At 38.0% G+C, this 15,544-nt stretch overlaps 1 protein-coding gene across 3 annotated transcripts in view; it reads right to left on the bottom strand.

Annotated features, from left to right (window-relative positions):
- taok3a (TAO kinase 3a) overlaps positions 1 to 15,544 on the bottom strand; it is a 106,419-nt gene that overhangs the window by 16,900 nt on the left and 73,975 nt on the right. For all 3 annotated transcript variants that reach the window (XM_041787309.1, XM_041787310.1, XM_041787311.1), the window contains exons 11-14: positions 13,110 to 13,191; positions 9,012 to 9,179; positions 7,413 to 7,610; positions 3,997 to 4,134 (exon numbers count right to left, since the gene is read on the bottom strand). In XM_041787309.1, coding sequence (XP_041643243.1) covers positions 3,997 to 4,134; positions 7,413 to 7,610; positions 9,012 to 9,179; positions 13,110 to 13,191 — 586 coding nt within the window. The remainder of the gene's footprint in view (positions 1 to 3,996; positions 4,135 to 7,412; positions 7,611 to 9,011; positions 9,180 to 13,109; positions 13,192 to 15,544) is intronic.

Here is a 15,544-nt window from a genome sequence, read left to right as displayed (position 1 = left end):
AGCACTAACTGGGAATGTATATGAAACTTGCATTTTTTTATTCTTTTTTTACAAGGGACAATGCACATTAATGGACATGGACATGTAAACTGGCCAGATTGTAGCCATAGGCTAATTTCCATCTGTAGTCCCCAGCAGGTTGATGGTATATACAACAAAGAGTACAAAAATCAGACAACCAGATAGCATAAATAGTACAATAATTACAAAGACCCTAATATAACAATACAGTAGGTTGCTGCATGACCTTTGTTTAAGACAGACCAGAAATAAAGTGACCATTGCAGTTAAAGTGTATAAGGCAGACGGTAAAGTGCTGTACTGCAAAAGTGCAAGTGTGCTGACATATTGCACATGATCATGAGTGTGCTTAAAGGAGAGAATACAAATCGCCCTTGGCCTGGTTAGTTAAAGTGCTTATATTATTGTACATAGCCCTATTGCACATAGTTTGCATTCATAGATGTGTTTATGCATGTATTATTGCACTGGAAAAGCATACATAAGAGTATCTACGTATGCAACATTGCACAAAATATGCATAGATAGCTGTATGTAAGTATGTATGCATTAAGATATTGAAATGGTTAAACAAGGTCACAATTCTGGTAGATGTCCTGGCTAATTTGCAGTTCAGACCTAAAATTATCAGCAGGGTTAGGGAAGATTATTGAATGTGGACAGAAACAGCAAAAAACATCTGTAGTAAAGTGTAAACTTTGCTGACAAACTCAGCCTGTGATGTCATCAGGTTGCTCAGTTGTACTGTTAAAATGAGAGCTTGTATCAGCAGTCAGGAAAATAATAGAGGCAAGAAGAAGAAAATCATATGCAGGACTGACAATTCATTTTTCTCTAAACCAAATGGACTTAAGAGTTAGATGTAAGAGCTTCCATCAACAATGAGATCATACATCTGAATAAGGTCACTGACAAATATTGGGCAGTAATATTCTGATGCTAATGCATGAAAATGAGGCAGGTGATACACTTGCTGTGAAGTTTGACATGAGATGCAGTATTCACATTCAGTGTGGATGTGGAAAAGGTGTGACAGTCAACACAAAAGCAGGGACAAAACCAAATAAAGTTTTAAAGACAGACTGATAAACCAAGTCCACAGTTCTCCACATCTTTAGGATGTGTTATTGTCCCTGCAGCGATGTGTCTGTCAAACCAGCTGGGACAGATTAAGCCTGTTTTAGAAGTTGTTTAAATCTGTTAAAATAATGGAAATTAGATCAGTTTTTCAGTTCAAAAGTGACTGTGTAAACTGGTGACTTTCGGCTGACTATGTCTGTTGTTGTCAGTACGGCCATTTAATAATGAGACTGCACTTATGAGGATAAAATCACATGATTAACAGTCACACTGAGTGTAACATTTTAAAAGTTGGGTATTCACCCACAACTGCTATAAGTTTTAAGTGTACTTGTTTTGTGGAAAATTATTAGCCTAAAAGCTGAGCAATGCATTTACTTAAAATTTTTGGTGAAATTGAACAAAACAACAGCCGATTCTTTCTGTACATTAACTAAGGTGTATGAGTAGCACTGCATGTCACATGCACGTGTATGAATGGCACAAAAGATTCTGTGAAAGCAGAGAGGATGTCAAAGATGATGAACGTTCTGGGCACCCATGCACATCAAAAACTTATGGAAACATTCACCAAACTGAACAAATTTGAATTGATTGACGACTCAGTACAAAAATGATAGCAGAACATTATATATTATTATAAACAGGTTCTAGAAAAACTGAGAAAAGAGTCAGAAGAAACAGAACACAACTGTGGAAAAATGGTTTCATTCTTCATCAAGACAAAGTGCCGTCGCGCAGTGCTCTCTCTGTATAGCAGTTTCTGTCCCAAAAACAAAGCACAGTGCTTGATCACCCTCCCTATTCACCTGATCTAACATTGTTTGACCTTTCTTATAATCAAATCTGTGCTCAAAGGAACATGTCGGAAGTTAAGTAAAGAACGACAGAGGTTCTGAGACAACTGTCTAAAGAAGACCTACTGCTCTGCTCAGTGGAAGACCTGAATACAGCGATGTGTTGATGCCGAAGAGGAGTATATTGAAGGAGAAAGACCATTAAAAATGTTAAATAAAATCGTATTACAGCATTAGTTTGTTCTCAATAGCAATACCTTATACATATCTGATGATGATACTTTGACATAATAACAAAAAACTAAAAGACACATTTACGATTACTCTTTTCATCAGCTGCTATAATGACGAAATCTGTGAATGTAGTCTGCTGAAAGTCACCAGTTAATATGGCTGATGATTAAACTGATAAATGTTACTAGTTTACATCCCACACATCACGAAGTTGTATACAGCCTATGCTCTCACATGTGTCCTCTGTCGGGAACAGGCAAGTATATTTACAAGTTCATTCCATGATGCAGATTTAAACATATATGAACCCAAGGTTAAACGGCAAGTATATATCCAGCCTTAAGGATATGTACTTGCATGTTAATGGGACCATTTTTAACTGTTAGCCTTACCAGATCACTTCCTATTTTCAGGCTTATTTCACATTTTTATAACAGAAACATTCTTCAGGCACAACTAGTGAGAGTAAAACCAGTAAATATTATGTTTTAAGGGTTACATTTCAAAATAGTGTGAATTACTGTGGTATCTCAAAGGCTTCTGAGGATATTATTGAGACAGTCCTACAGAAAGCAAACATGTGAGAGAGTAGGTCTGACATACTAATAGCCAGGTGGGATGTTTTTATTTCAAATCCTCAAACTTTTATGACATTACAACTCTTGAACAGAAGCTTGCAGCTCCTTGGATTAACCAAATGTCACAAATGTTGCCCAGGGACCCCAGATGAAAATTAGCTTTATAGCAAACTATGGCTTAACAGTTTTGTTTTGCATGGCCCCTGTCAAATAAACTAATAAACTAAAACTAACATAATGTGTGACAACACATAAAGAAGACCTGTCATCCAGAAACAAACACCCATCACAGTCTCAGTGTGTCACACTCTGATCAAGGACGGTGTAAGGACATGGACACGCATGTGTCTTATTTCTTACATTCGCTCACGTCGAGTTTAAGACCTGACAGCAGGAGGAACTCACAATTAAAACCAATGGGTCACGGATGGGTAAGCAGGTACACACTCACATATACTTACACACAGCAACACAACTACTTACAAGTTACTAGGGCCAGTAACCATGACAACAGACAGGGAGGGAGGGAGAGAGAGAGAGAGAGAGGTAGAGAGAAAGAGAGCTCCTCCAACACAGAATATTGAGTAAGATCTAAGCATGATGAATTGTCAAGTACAGGAGGAGGAGGAAAAAAAGAAGAGGGCAGAGGTAGGGGAGTGGTAATGTGACACTTACTACAAAAGAAACAAAAGGAGAGAGGTGAATGAGAGGTAAGAAAGTAGGGAAACAAAGATTTGCTGCCGACAGGGATAAAACTGGAAAGCAGAGATGAAGAGCTAGTAAGAGATCTGACCCAAGGATGGACTGATGGTGGAAAAAAACATAAAAAAAAAAAACATTAAAAAATTCCGCAAAAGGAGTGCCCAAAAATTAGAGACAGTCCTGCTTTTATGTCGTTTTGAAATATAAATTTGGTAGCAATGGATCCACATTGCTTAAATGTATTTTGCTTGCATTTCTTAGCACTGACGTCAGTTATGGTAACTGTAAAATCACAGCCAGACTCGACTTAAAACTGGCACATTCTCAGACAGATTTTTAACTCAGAGAAACAAAAGAATGCCCCGTCTGTGCCCTTGTATGCCACTCTGGTGTAAACATAATGCTCTGAGAAAGATTTTGGCTTTGGAAAGATATCTTTTTTTCTATTTTTTCTCTGTCAAAGCAACACATCTTTCAAGGTGAATCTTCTGCAAATGATTGATACTGAAACTCCTAAGGCGCATGTTTTTGGATACACAAAAAAGAGAAAGGGTAGAAAGAGGTGAGATTTTTGTCAATCTTACCAGTGAGGCTGATTTTATTGTGGCAAAGCGTCCCTGGTTCTTGTAGTTTTGGGCTTGGCTACTCTTGTCAGAGGAGGCTGGCCTCAGCCCAGAACGGTGGTCCCTGTGGATCCCTTCGTCCCAGTTGTACTGATGGTCCTGGATGAAGCAAACACAAAAAGAAAGCAGGGAAAATTCAGTCAAGATGTAGAAGTTACCTCTTAGAGTTATCTCTTTTGTAAAATAAACATATATGAAGTGACCAAATTGTAAAAACCGCAGGGCTACATGTCATATCAGACATTTCAACTTATAAAAAAACAGTTTCAGTGTTTAAACACTTCACCATCTTTCTTTGAAATTTTAAATAACAAAATTGTGCCCTGGTTTAAATCTTACAACATCTGCATTTCAAAAAGGAATTTTCAGCATTAGCTAAAACTGTGTCAACTGTAACCTCTACAACATGATGAAATGTCAACACTCAGTCCCTCCTTTTAGGGCTTGCGACCAAAGAGTGTATTCATGTGAGGAGGGAACTTCATCAGCATTTGAAACAGTATGTCGCTTTCATTTGTTCTCAGCTCAGCCCCTGAACTTGAAACAACACATTGTCTGTCTGTTCATGAAGTGACAATCTCATTCAGTCACTGTCAAAATACAAAGAGCAGATGAAGAAAGAGAATGATAGAGCAGTGACAGCCCTCTGCTCATTCATTTTTAAGTCACATGAGGTATTCAATGAGAATGTCAGGCTTTGTGTTAACCTGTGTACATAGCGTGTGTTCGTGCAGGACGACAGACCTGTTATTGGGGAAATGTGAACGGTGTGGTGCTTGTCAACATGCGTACACAGCTTTTGTTCTCACAGTGTTAACGGTGTTGGTGATAAACTTGAAGTGATCTGCCAAACTGAGGAGGCTGTGTCAATGGTTTCCATGGTTTCAAAGAGGGTGAGGGGAAAATGTATACTCATGAAATCCAGAGAAAGTTTGTACACAGCCATGTGTCCTTTAAATTTTAGAGTGCAGTTACTACCCCAGAAAGGAAGCTGTTGCACTAATAACATGCTGTTAGTAAAATATGTCTTTTTATGTTCCTACTGAGGCCTATCATTCTTAGAAATCATGGCATTTTGGTAAGAGCTTTCAACTGGCAGAGTAAAACCTCAGCAAAGATTATAATAATAGTTATTAGAGAGAAAAAATATGTCTTATCTGTGATAAGGTTTGACATGTATCTGGGAAGGTTTTCTTTAATGCTGTCTAGTGGTTATTTTCTTTTCTTATTTATATCAGATTTATATCAGATAAGCCTTTTGTAAACAAACGAATGACTAGATTGGACTAGTTACAGTTAGAGATGCAAAATATTGGATTTTTGCTGAAATCCATTATGGCAATATTTCCAAACTCCTTTTAGCCAATACTGATATACACACACTTTTTATTGTTAAAAACACTAAGTGTATCTAGTGCAAAGAGAGGCCGAGTCAAGCAGAGCTGAGAGAGTAGTGGGATAGATGTTTTATGTTTAGGGCTTCTGTCAAAATGATCATGGCTGATGGTGGGCTTCCTTGAGTGTGTAGCCTCCTAGGCTATCACCTACACCTAATGGTACACTTGCATAATTTACCAATATTTAAGGTCAACATATATTTGTACTGTCGATATCTATGGCAGATATATCAGCGGTAAATATCGGCACAAGTTTTCGTATCTGCCAATACCAATAAGACAAATATTAGTGCTGTCAATCAATTAAATCAATTATCTAATTAATTAATTGCAATGAATCGTATATGTTGATAATTGGAGAAAGACTGCATTACTGGTAGATTTAATAATAATAGGTGCAAAACAATTAGAAAGGACATGCTCTTGAATAACATCAAAACTTTCTACAAGCTTTTGAAGCAGGAGAAGTCATGACCGAGGGCAGATTGTCCACTTACAAGCCAATCCAGGATGGCATTAATCTGTGGATTTCTGTGAATTTTTACATGTGTTTCAACTGTGTTACAAAGCTACCTGACCTGGTTGTGTGATGGCAGCAATGCGATGAGTTAGCATACATTTAATCACATTTGCCCCCTGTGAGTAATTGATCAAAGTTAACTGAACAGTTTTACAGCGCTTGTTGTATTAAAGACAGTATTTAGACTTGTGAAATTACAGCACCTCATTCTTAGAGCCCCTCACCTGCTGCCAACAGATTTTGTAAGTTATCTTAACTTTGTGGTGTTTACCATTTATATTTTGTATATTTTCCTATTTGTTATCTGTGGTGAAGGATAGTCTGGACCTGGTTTTTACACGTTCTTTGACAGAGATGCAATTTTAATTATTAAAAGCATAATCGCAAGCAGTGACTCTCAAATCTGTCTTTTTTAATTCTGGTCACTATGTATTAACCCTGTTTTTATGATAGCTTTTGTTTTTGCTTGGCTGCTAAATGACTTGGAGGCAGATACATTTCTCAAAATATGACATGTTCTGCCTGATTCATACTTTTTAATGTGTATAGCATAACTTTGGAAAATATCTGCTTATTCATTTATTTTGTCACATGTCCTCCTACGCTATAATGCTTGTGTATGGAGCTTATTGTCATTAAATTTGTTAACTGTGCTGCTGCTTGTCTTGTCTTGGCCCGGACAATTTTAAAAAAGAGATTCTTTATCTCAGTGAGGTTTTCTTGATTAAACAAAAGTTCAGTGAAAAATAAAATGGCTGTACAGTGGACTCTGTGTCACAAGTTTTGGCTACTCACAGAAAGAACGCCTGCTAAACTTCCCCACCACACTCAAGAGGCATTGCTTTCAATCAAAGACAGCTAATTAAAGCAATATATGAATTATGGGTGTCTTCTAGAACAGCAGTACAGTAGAAGGAGTAATGTTTCACTTATCACATAATAAAGTAAAAACAGTTTAACAAGAGTCAATAAAACTGACCAATAACAGGTCATCAGAGGAACTAATGATACAGATCAAGATAAGTGCTCATACAGATAAAGATTCTCAAGCATAATAGTGATAATTAACTGAGAGGAAATTTTCCTAATTATTCAGTACCTGCTTTAAATAATGTGCTATTACTAAAGTTTGTGAAACTTGTAAGCATGAGTCAGGTCTAACTGTGTCTTTTTAGATAATTTGTAAGAGAAAAGAAAGCCCGGTTTGATTGAACATTGTTGGATAATGTTTAGTAAAAGCCATTAAAGTACATAATGAAATTTTTCAAACTCGGCAGCTGGTTTCAATGAAGGAGAATTTCATCCTCTTATTTTATCAGACAAAAAATGGGGAGAATCACTGAGGTCTGCTCATTCTTGTCTCCATTTTTTAGCTCTTTGTTTTTCTATTTGTCACTTTGACTCGTTAATACTCACCACCAACAGCCAAATCATATCAACCATCACTCCTGATTTTTTACCTTCTTGGTGTGCGGGGAGGAGTCCAGGGTGCTGCCATAGTCCTGCGGGTGCATCATTGTCATATCGGAGCAGCTGTCATCCAGCACTTCCTGCATGCTGTTCACACTGCTGCTCTGGCTGCCCGTGCTGACTGAGGTGCTGGGGATGGAGTGGTTGCTGCCCAGGCTGTTCATCTTACAGCTGGCTGCCTCGCTGTCCTGCAAGAGAACATCCACACACAGGCATTCATAAACACATGCCACTAAAACTAAACGAGGAGTAATCAAACACATAAGCATGTACTATCCTGTACTCCTCATATATACAGGCCTCTCCCAACTGTGCCTTTAAATGCAGCAATCGCAATGCAGAGAAAGTAACAAATGAACTCTGGATTATAGTAGAATCAAATTCCTCTTGACTTCACATAGTTCTGATGCGTTTGTATCATTCATGTATCAATTCTCATATACATATTGGTTCAGCAAAGATGCCCTATAAACTTCTCTGTATTAACTTGAAAGATATAGAGAAATCTACATATTTTGATGCAGCAGATGATTTGGCTTAGCCTGTAGCAACAGACCACATAAGCATTATAATCACCCTCTGTAACTTCCCTTGAAACCAGAAAACAAGATTTGGACTGCAGATTTTTGTCACTAAAAACTGTAGCAGCATCTTATGGCAGGGGGTTCTGGTAGCTGCTCTTACTTTCTTCCTGTGGTGTAGGATGACACTGCTGCCATGGCTGTTGAGCTGCCCATGCCTACATGCTGCCTCAGAGCTGGGTCAACTAAGGGACATTTCATCTCAATGTCATGCTTCTGTGGCTGGAGGAGGTTTGTTGTGATGTCTAAGTGCTAGACTGCTGTGAGCAGCCGTCAGCTGTATTTCGGTGTTCTAGCCAATATTATTAGGAGTGAAAAAACAGCAGTTATGCAGACCACTTTGGAAAAAAAAAACATGGTATTTAGGTCTTTCATCTATCAGGCTTTAACTCATCTTATCATTTCAGACAAAGTCTCATCTTGAGCCTTTGCATTGTGAGCATCTGAGCCCAAAGAATCCTGATTAAATGACCTCTTCTTTGGTGATCTCAGTCTGGACATCCAGATATGATCATTTAAAAATCTTTTTACCACTTTGCAACCACATTAGTAATTCTTCCACAAGTTTAGTATTGACAGATCTGTTATCCTTTAATTTAGTATGGGTTTCTTCATAGACTATTTAATTAAACAATAGTAAAAGCTACTGTTAGCTGCAGTGCTGCTGTAACTGCTGTGAAGTGTCTTTCATCTTAGTTAGATTTATTATTGTTTCTGCTGTCATTACACATACACTGTAGTCTAATAGTATGTCTGTTTTAAACACGTTTCCCTGATTGACAGTCAAGCTAACTTGACAGCGGCTTTCCACTAAATCCACAAAGAAAAAAGTGATGACAGACCTTTGACTCAACTGGTTTTATGTTCTGACTTCTTGTTTTCCATTCACCTACTTCTAATCTTATTCCTCTTTAAATTTTGCATTCTTCTCTCTGTTTCAGTTCTTTATCTCTTACTTAAATTTAACATTAACCTTGGTTACCCTCCCCCCCTTCCCCTTCTTCCCACCTCCTCCTCCTCCTGGCTCTCTCCCATGGGTCCATTGTGTTTCTCCTGGTAGAGGATCTTCTTCATCTTGCGGTACTGCAGGTTGTCCAGATCGCGCACCGCGTCCTTTGTCCTCTGGATGAGGTCAATGAGAATGCGTGGCGATCGTTCCCGTCGAACAAAATCATGCTAGAGAGAGGGGGAAGAAAGACAAAGTAAGTGGTAAAGTTTGATAGATGGTTCAGATGTTATTTGAAGATGGATAATAGCAGTAAAGAACCTGTTCAGAAATTAAACAATGGATGGATGGATGGATGGAATATGGATGGATGTTTCTCAAAATATGACAGCTGAATTCATGATGTAATTGACTTTTACTTTTAGTTGTTTACAAAACAGTTCAATAGCATGTCTAAAAATGACCCTTACTTTGCTTGTGTTGTCATGTGTTTTTAAAACTTTCTACTTTAAAAACATTAAGTAAACATTTTTCCTGAAAATAAAAAAAGGTGATGGAATAGCTTCTTCTTTGTGGCCATAAACAACATCTGCAGAATGTTCAAGCTTTTACACTGTTGTTAAAGATCACATGTATAAGGCATGCAAAGAAGCCTTTTTTCACTTTGACTGCACTGCCATTTACTTCTGTCACCCGCTTTATTTCCAGTCACTAATAAATCTGTTTCTATCACTAGGGGGTGCTGTTAGGTTGTTCAGCTGGCACTGGGAGTCCCAGCACTCTTCATTCTCTCATACACTGCACATGGGATCTGTGCAAGACTGTCCATAAAATTGATTTTCAAAAACACTCTTAATCCTTTTCATCTCAATAAATAATGTTTTAACTGGATTTGCCTTGGGAAGAAGTTAATGACAGCATCACTTAAATCATAAAAAGAAACAAAACAACTGTTAAGTAATGTGAAGATAATTTATAAGAGGGGTGCTGCCCTTTTAATCCTGATAAATTTAGTTTCAAGGCCTTAAGAAAAATCTGGCTGAAGAGAACTAATAACTTTTGAGACAATTCATAGTTTGACTGAGTGTGAAGAAAAACAAGGAAATTAAGTTTAATTCCAATAACATGAAAATAACACAAAAGTCAGTTTTCTTTGTTAGTTTATTTTTTCAATGATTAAACACACTTCTACCACATTTCTAAACACTGATCCATTCTACTGTAAAGTACAGACCTTTGTGTAATTTAATGGCGGAGTAATTTGTTGAAGGTTAGGGCATAATGCATTCATGTAATTACTTGTTACATAACCAGCAGGTCAGAGAGGATGGAGAAGGTGGTAATGTGCACTTTTTTTAAAAATAATCTTTAAAATAAATATTGCGGACACCAATATTAAAATAAAAACAAACATATAACATCAAACATTTTCACACCTCCTCTTAGTCACTCTCATTCATAAAATATTGCATGCCTAGATGGCTGAAATGTACGCAACCTCCAAGTACAGGACTGAAATATACATACTGTGTTGAGAAAAAGATTCAAAGCATATTTTTAGGTCTATCTCTGGCTCTCATTCTCTGCACACCTTCCTGTCCATGTGACAGATGCTGGTGTAATGGGTTAGTCAGGACACAGGGGAGTGACATCATGCTCTGAAAATAGAATTGAGAGTGATTTGTCCCGTTTTCTGATGGTACTACACCAGATTGTGGGTGGTTGGCCACCCCGGCCCATCCACCAAGATTCTTCCTCATTATTAGGAGTTTAGTGTTAAAAAGAAGTGACAACATTGCCACAGCATCCTCGCTGGATTCACTGGATGTGCACTGAGACCAGAATCACTGATTCCTCCACAGAGGTTGAACACCATTAGGCCTCATTAGTTTATGAAGCAAATGTTACTATGGGAGTTATTATTAATAACTTTTATAGTGTACCAACCTGGCTTAATCCATCTCATTTACTTCTACTTCAATTAGGCTACAAAAGCAGTGGTGAAAATCCTCAGACAGCAACATTTGGTAAATATTTTCCTTATCATTCAAACAGAGTTAGAGAAGGAGTCAGACACAACTCTTATGACAGTAAATTAAACAAACAGCTGCTGCCAGTATGTTAGCTTAGCTAACTGGGGAGACTGGGAGTGAAGGAAAATTAATAGCCTTGCTCAGTCCAAAGTTAACACCTCTTAAGGTCAATGTTTGACACATAACACTTTTTTTCTTTCATTTCAGTGTTAAAAGTCTAGAAACCAAATTTAATCTTTTAATAACATGTTATGAATCAAATTATGTACATTTGCACAGTGCTAACTATTTTCAGATGTATGCTGTCTTATTAGTAAGCTAAGCTAAGCATTTGCTGCTACAGCTTCATATTTAGTCTACAGGTAACATCAAGATGAAAGTGGATAATGTAAAATATTTACAGGGTTTAGCTTTTCCAATGCTAGACTTTGTGGATTTATATCATTTTAATTTGAATATTTTTTTATATTTTTATTGATGGTTGGACAAAAAATCATTGAAACTAATTTTCTGGTGTTCCAGGAGTGATAAAAATACACAGCAGTGAAACACCCAGCAATTTGTAATGGTTAATCAGTTCAAGTATATTTGCATAAATTGTGGGATCTTATAGAAGTTCATAGTGGGGTTATTACGTTATTAATTACGGTTACTCCAACTAAGGTTTACAGGAAAAGAGGGTGTCTAACCTGAAGCCAGAACACTGATGGCTCAAGGCCACCAGATTAGTGACCTGATTTCCCCTTTAAAGAGCTTGGAGGGACGTGTGTCTGTGCTTCTGTGTGTATACACTCAAAGAAAGAGTGATTTTGTGCATGTGTGTGCGTGTGTGAGAAGAGAAAGTGGGGTATTAATCATAAGCTAACACCCCAGCCCCCCAAGCTCTTCACTATGAAGCAGCCCCTTGGACACTGATCCAAAGTCTGTTTAGTACTTATCCCTCTTTAATGGTTTTTTGGACAGGATGTGGGTCAGGGGTGTTGGGAAGAATGAAGTCTTTTCAGACAATAGGCCAGATCCCTGTATATTTGCCTGCCACTGCTTTATGCCTTCCCTTTTAACTCCTAAAGTGAGACAGGTGTGAAAACTCTTGCTTCCGCACCGTTGAGCCTATCACACAGAACATAAAACTCTTAGTAGGCCAATAGGATTACCTGGCAGTCCGACAAACAAAAAGATAAACTCTTCAATTGCAGGAAAACACAATGAACACACACAGATTAACTCTGAAGTTCAGTGGGTTTTTGGGAACAATGGCCAAAAATGTCATAAAGGCAGGCTTGCTGCTACCTTTTATGTTAAGCTTTGTTTTATGGGCTGTTTCGCCTTTTATTTAACTGATGAGAGAAGAGACATGAAGACAAAGAAAAAAAGGGGTAGGGACGAGACAAATTCGTCCAACTTTTGGTTTTTGGGTTCATTACTGATTTTGGAAGTTTTTCTTGCTATGTCCACTTTTAGGTAATTTAGTCTTGTGAAAGGACTGACTTAGAGGACCTTATAAACTATAACACTGTTGTCATGTTTTACAAAAAAAGAAAAACTGGTCACTTTGGTGGCCCTGGGTGTAATTAAAGGAGACAACTATGAACTCTAATGTATTGAGTTCCTGTCTATCCAGAGATCCATGCTTCATGTCTCTCCCAATCGCTGTTTCTCTACATCCCATTATGGCTGCACTGTCAAAGAACCAGTAAAGGAGGCACAAAATTCTCCTAAAACATTTATCTTCAGCTTTAAAAGTATTATTAGTTCTTTTTTTCACGATGAATGTCCGAATCTTTTATTGAGCATGGAAAAAACAGTGAAAGGAAAAGTAACTGCATATATATGTGCCATATCAATATTTACAAGTCTGTATTTCTTGGCACTAATCAAAGGAATGATGTGAAAGCAGCGAACAAAAACAGCTCCTTTTAAGCCTTTAAGGACCATGGGATGCACAGGAATTGGAGATACAAAATAGAAAGATAGTCTAAGCTATTCTCAGTGGGGGTCCGTCAGGAAGACGCTGCATATTAGGGAGCTGTGGGTGGGCGGGAGTGACTCATCCCCCATGGTTTAGGGAGTGACTGAAACAGGAAGTGAGGTCACAGCTGGAGGGATTACAAAGGAAATACCACTCACTCGTAGCAGCTCCCCTGACGAGGGTCTGTCCTGAGGAATTTTCAGTAGGCAGTAGTCGACAAAGCTTCGGAAGGGGTCAGACCTGGGGAAAGAGGATGGGGAGATGGAGGTCAATGATTCCCCTTCTAACTCACACGCATTTAATCACAATAACTTCAGCTGAAATAGCAGTGATAATGTAATGGCAGGCTGCCCCTCCTGTATTTAATGTAAATGAATGCTTTACATGATGTGTAATCTTCTCTTGGGCAGCCCTTTATCATATCAATGAGTTAAAGTACAACAATCCTATGTAATCTCCAAGTGTATATGAACCATATATAGATTATGTAAATATGTGGAGCAATAAAAATATAGGCCACTGGAGTTGTGGAGCACCGTGCCACTGACTCTGATCTAAAAATAAACTCATGATAACATGTTTGGGTTGCAGCTATGGGTCATGAGGATTGAGCAGCCTGTGGTGATATACAAGACTCTGATAGTCAGTATGCACATGCAGGGCCATTGTAGGGTCAGGAAGTACACTGTTTTACACCTAGCTCCTCTTCACGCTCTAAATTTAGTGTCTTCTGTGGTTAGCAAAGGTCCATGAGTGCACTTGTATGTCACGCAACTGTGTGTACAGTGTCTCCTTGTGTATGTGTGCTGGAGTTACACTATGAGGCTGATGTCTCTACTAGTCTCATCTGGCGGGATGTTGCTGAAGCCTCAGGCCGCTGGAGCTCCTCCAAAAATACTACAAACCTGTACCGCCCCACACAATTGCTCGCCTGAACAATATGACTTCAAAAAACGCTAATTTTACAGCAGGCATCCTCCATGCGCATTCAAAGGCAGAAAATGTCAAGTTTCTATTGTTTCAGGTTGTAAGAACCCACACTAAGTTTTCTCTTTTGAAGTTTTATTTAATTGAGAGCTCGGGTAAAGGCCACAGATGCCTTTAGGGTGCTCTGAGGCAGGTAGAGAACATAATTCAACCTCTGTGCTGAAGATACACATTCTTTCAAATACATTCTTGCAAAATATTTCAAGGAGCAAACACTAACAAGACTATGCCTGCAAACTTCATCTTCATACCACAGGAGTGAGAGCATGAAAGGAGTGTACAAAAGGTAAATTATAGGGAGAGCAGCAAACATTGTTTTAATATTTCATGAGCTTTATTTCCGCCCTGAGAATCCCACCTCACATGCAATGTGTGAACTACAACCGCTCAGGGCAAGAGCAGAATATTTACTGCCTTGCTAATGTCCTGTTCCAATCTTTAAATACCATTTTTTCACCAATTAGATCAATTACCATCTACAAATCGATACATTTTTAGAAATGCATGCATGCATCTTTGCTTTAGATGTAAAGTTGACCTAATTCTTCATTATTACATCTCATATGAGTACTTATGCATCTGAATTAATCATGAGCTAAGTATTATGGTATATATTTCATATTGATGGGTACACCGAGTAGTTATCTGCAAGCTCACTTAATAGATATTGTAAATGTACAGGGGTTATTTACTGGTTCAGTGAGACTATATGGATAGCCAATGTAAGTTCTTTACCTTTTTGTATTAAAAACAACATCCAGATTCCAGAATAATCTTCTAAGATATTATTTCTATCCTTTTAAGAGAGAAACAGAACACAAAAAAGCCTAATAACAGACTGAAACATTTTCAAAATGAGAAAATATGAACAATTTCACACCACTGCTTTATTTATAAGATGAACTCAGATAAAAATATCTTGTTTCGTGACTGTCTCCAGTAGAAAAACTAGTTCTTACTGAAACAAGGTGCACTTCCACCACTGTACGTGAGATGCTGCTGCAAAGACACAGCAGTTTTTTTCATAAACCTGCTGGCCTAAATTTAATTGCCCAGAGTTTTTGATGTCTGAAAGGACAGTCTCTAGAGAATCTATTAGTATCTCCAATAATAAACTGTGAGGCTGAGAGCAGCACATAAAAATGCAAAAGGCAGGCTGTTTTCCCTTTAAAACACAGTGTGTGTACAGAGAAACATCCTTATCAGTATGACAAACATAAAAATGTGATTTTAAACCCCTGGAAATAAAAATGAAATAATTCACATTTTTTGTGTGATGTAAATTAAAGTACACCTTAAAGCCAGGCAGAACTGGTGTTGCTCTTTACACAGTGATTCTTTAGCAGAGGTTCCCCCAGTAATTACATAAGAGACTTAAAGTGAGACCTTGCACAATGCCTGCTGCAGGGATCACAGGTCATGAAGATTAACACACGGATGTCTTTACCCTGATGAAGCCCTGATCCGACTGAGCTGCAATATTCACAGTTGACTGAAAGAATTATAGCAGCAGCTTCACTGGATTCAACTGGAATAGCATACTTGTCTTTTTGTACTTTTGTAGGCAATCATTGACAGCATTTAGTAAACACTATGCTTTCTAACT

This window comes from Cheilinus undulatus, linkage group 5, assembly GCF_018320785.1.
Source record: "Cheilinus undulatus linkage group 5, ASM1832078v1, whole genome shotgun sequence".
Taxonomy (NCBI): Eukaryota; Metazoa; Chordata; class Actinopteri; order Labriformes; family Labridae; genus Cheilinus; species Cheilinus undulatus.
The sequence above is the reverse complement of the archived record's forward strand: the minus strand, read 5'-3'. Positions and strand labels throughout refer to the sequence as shown.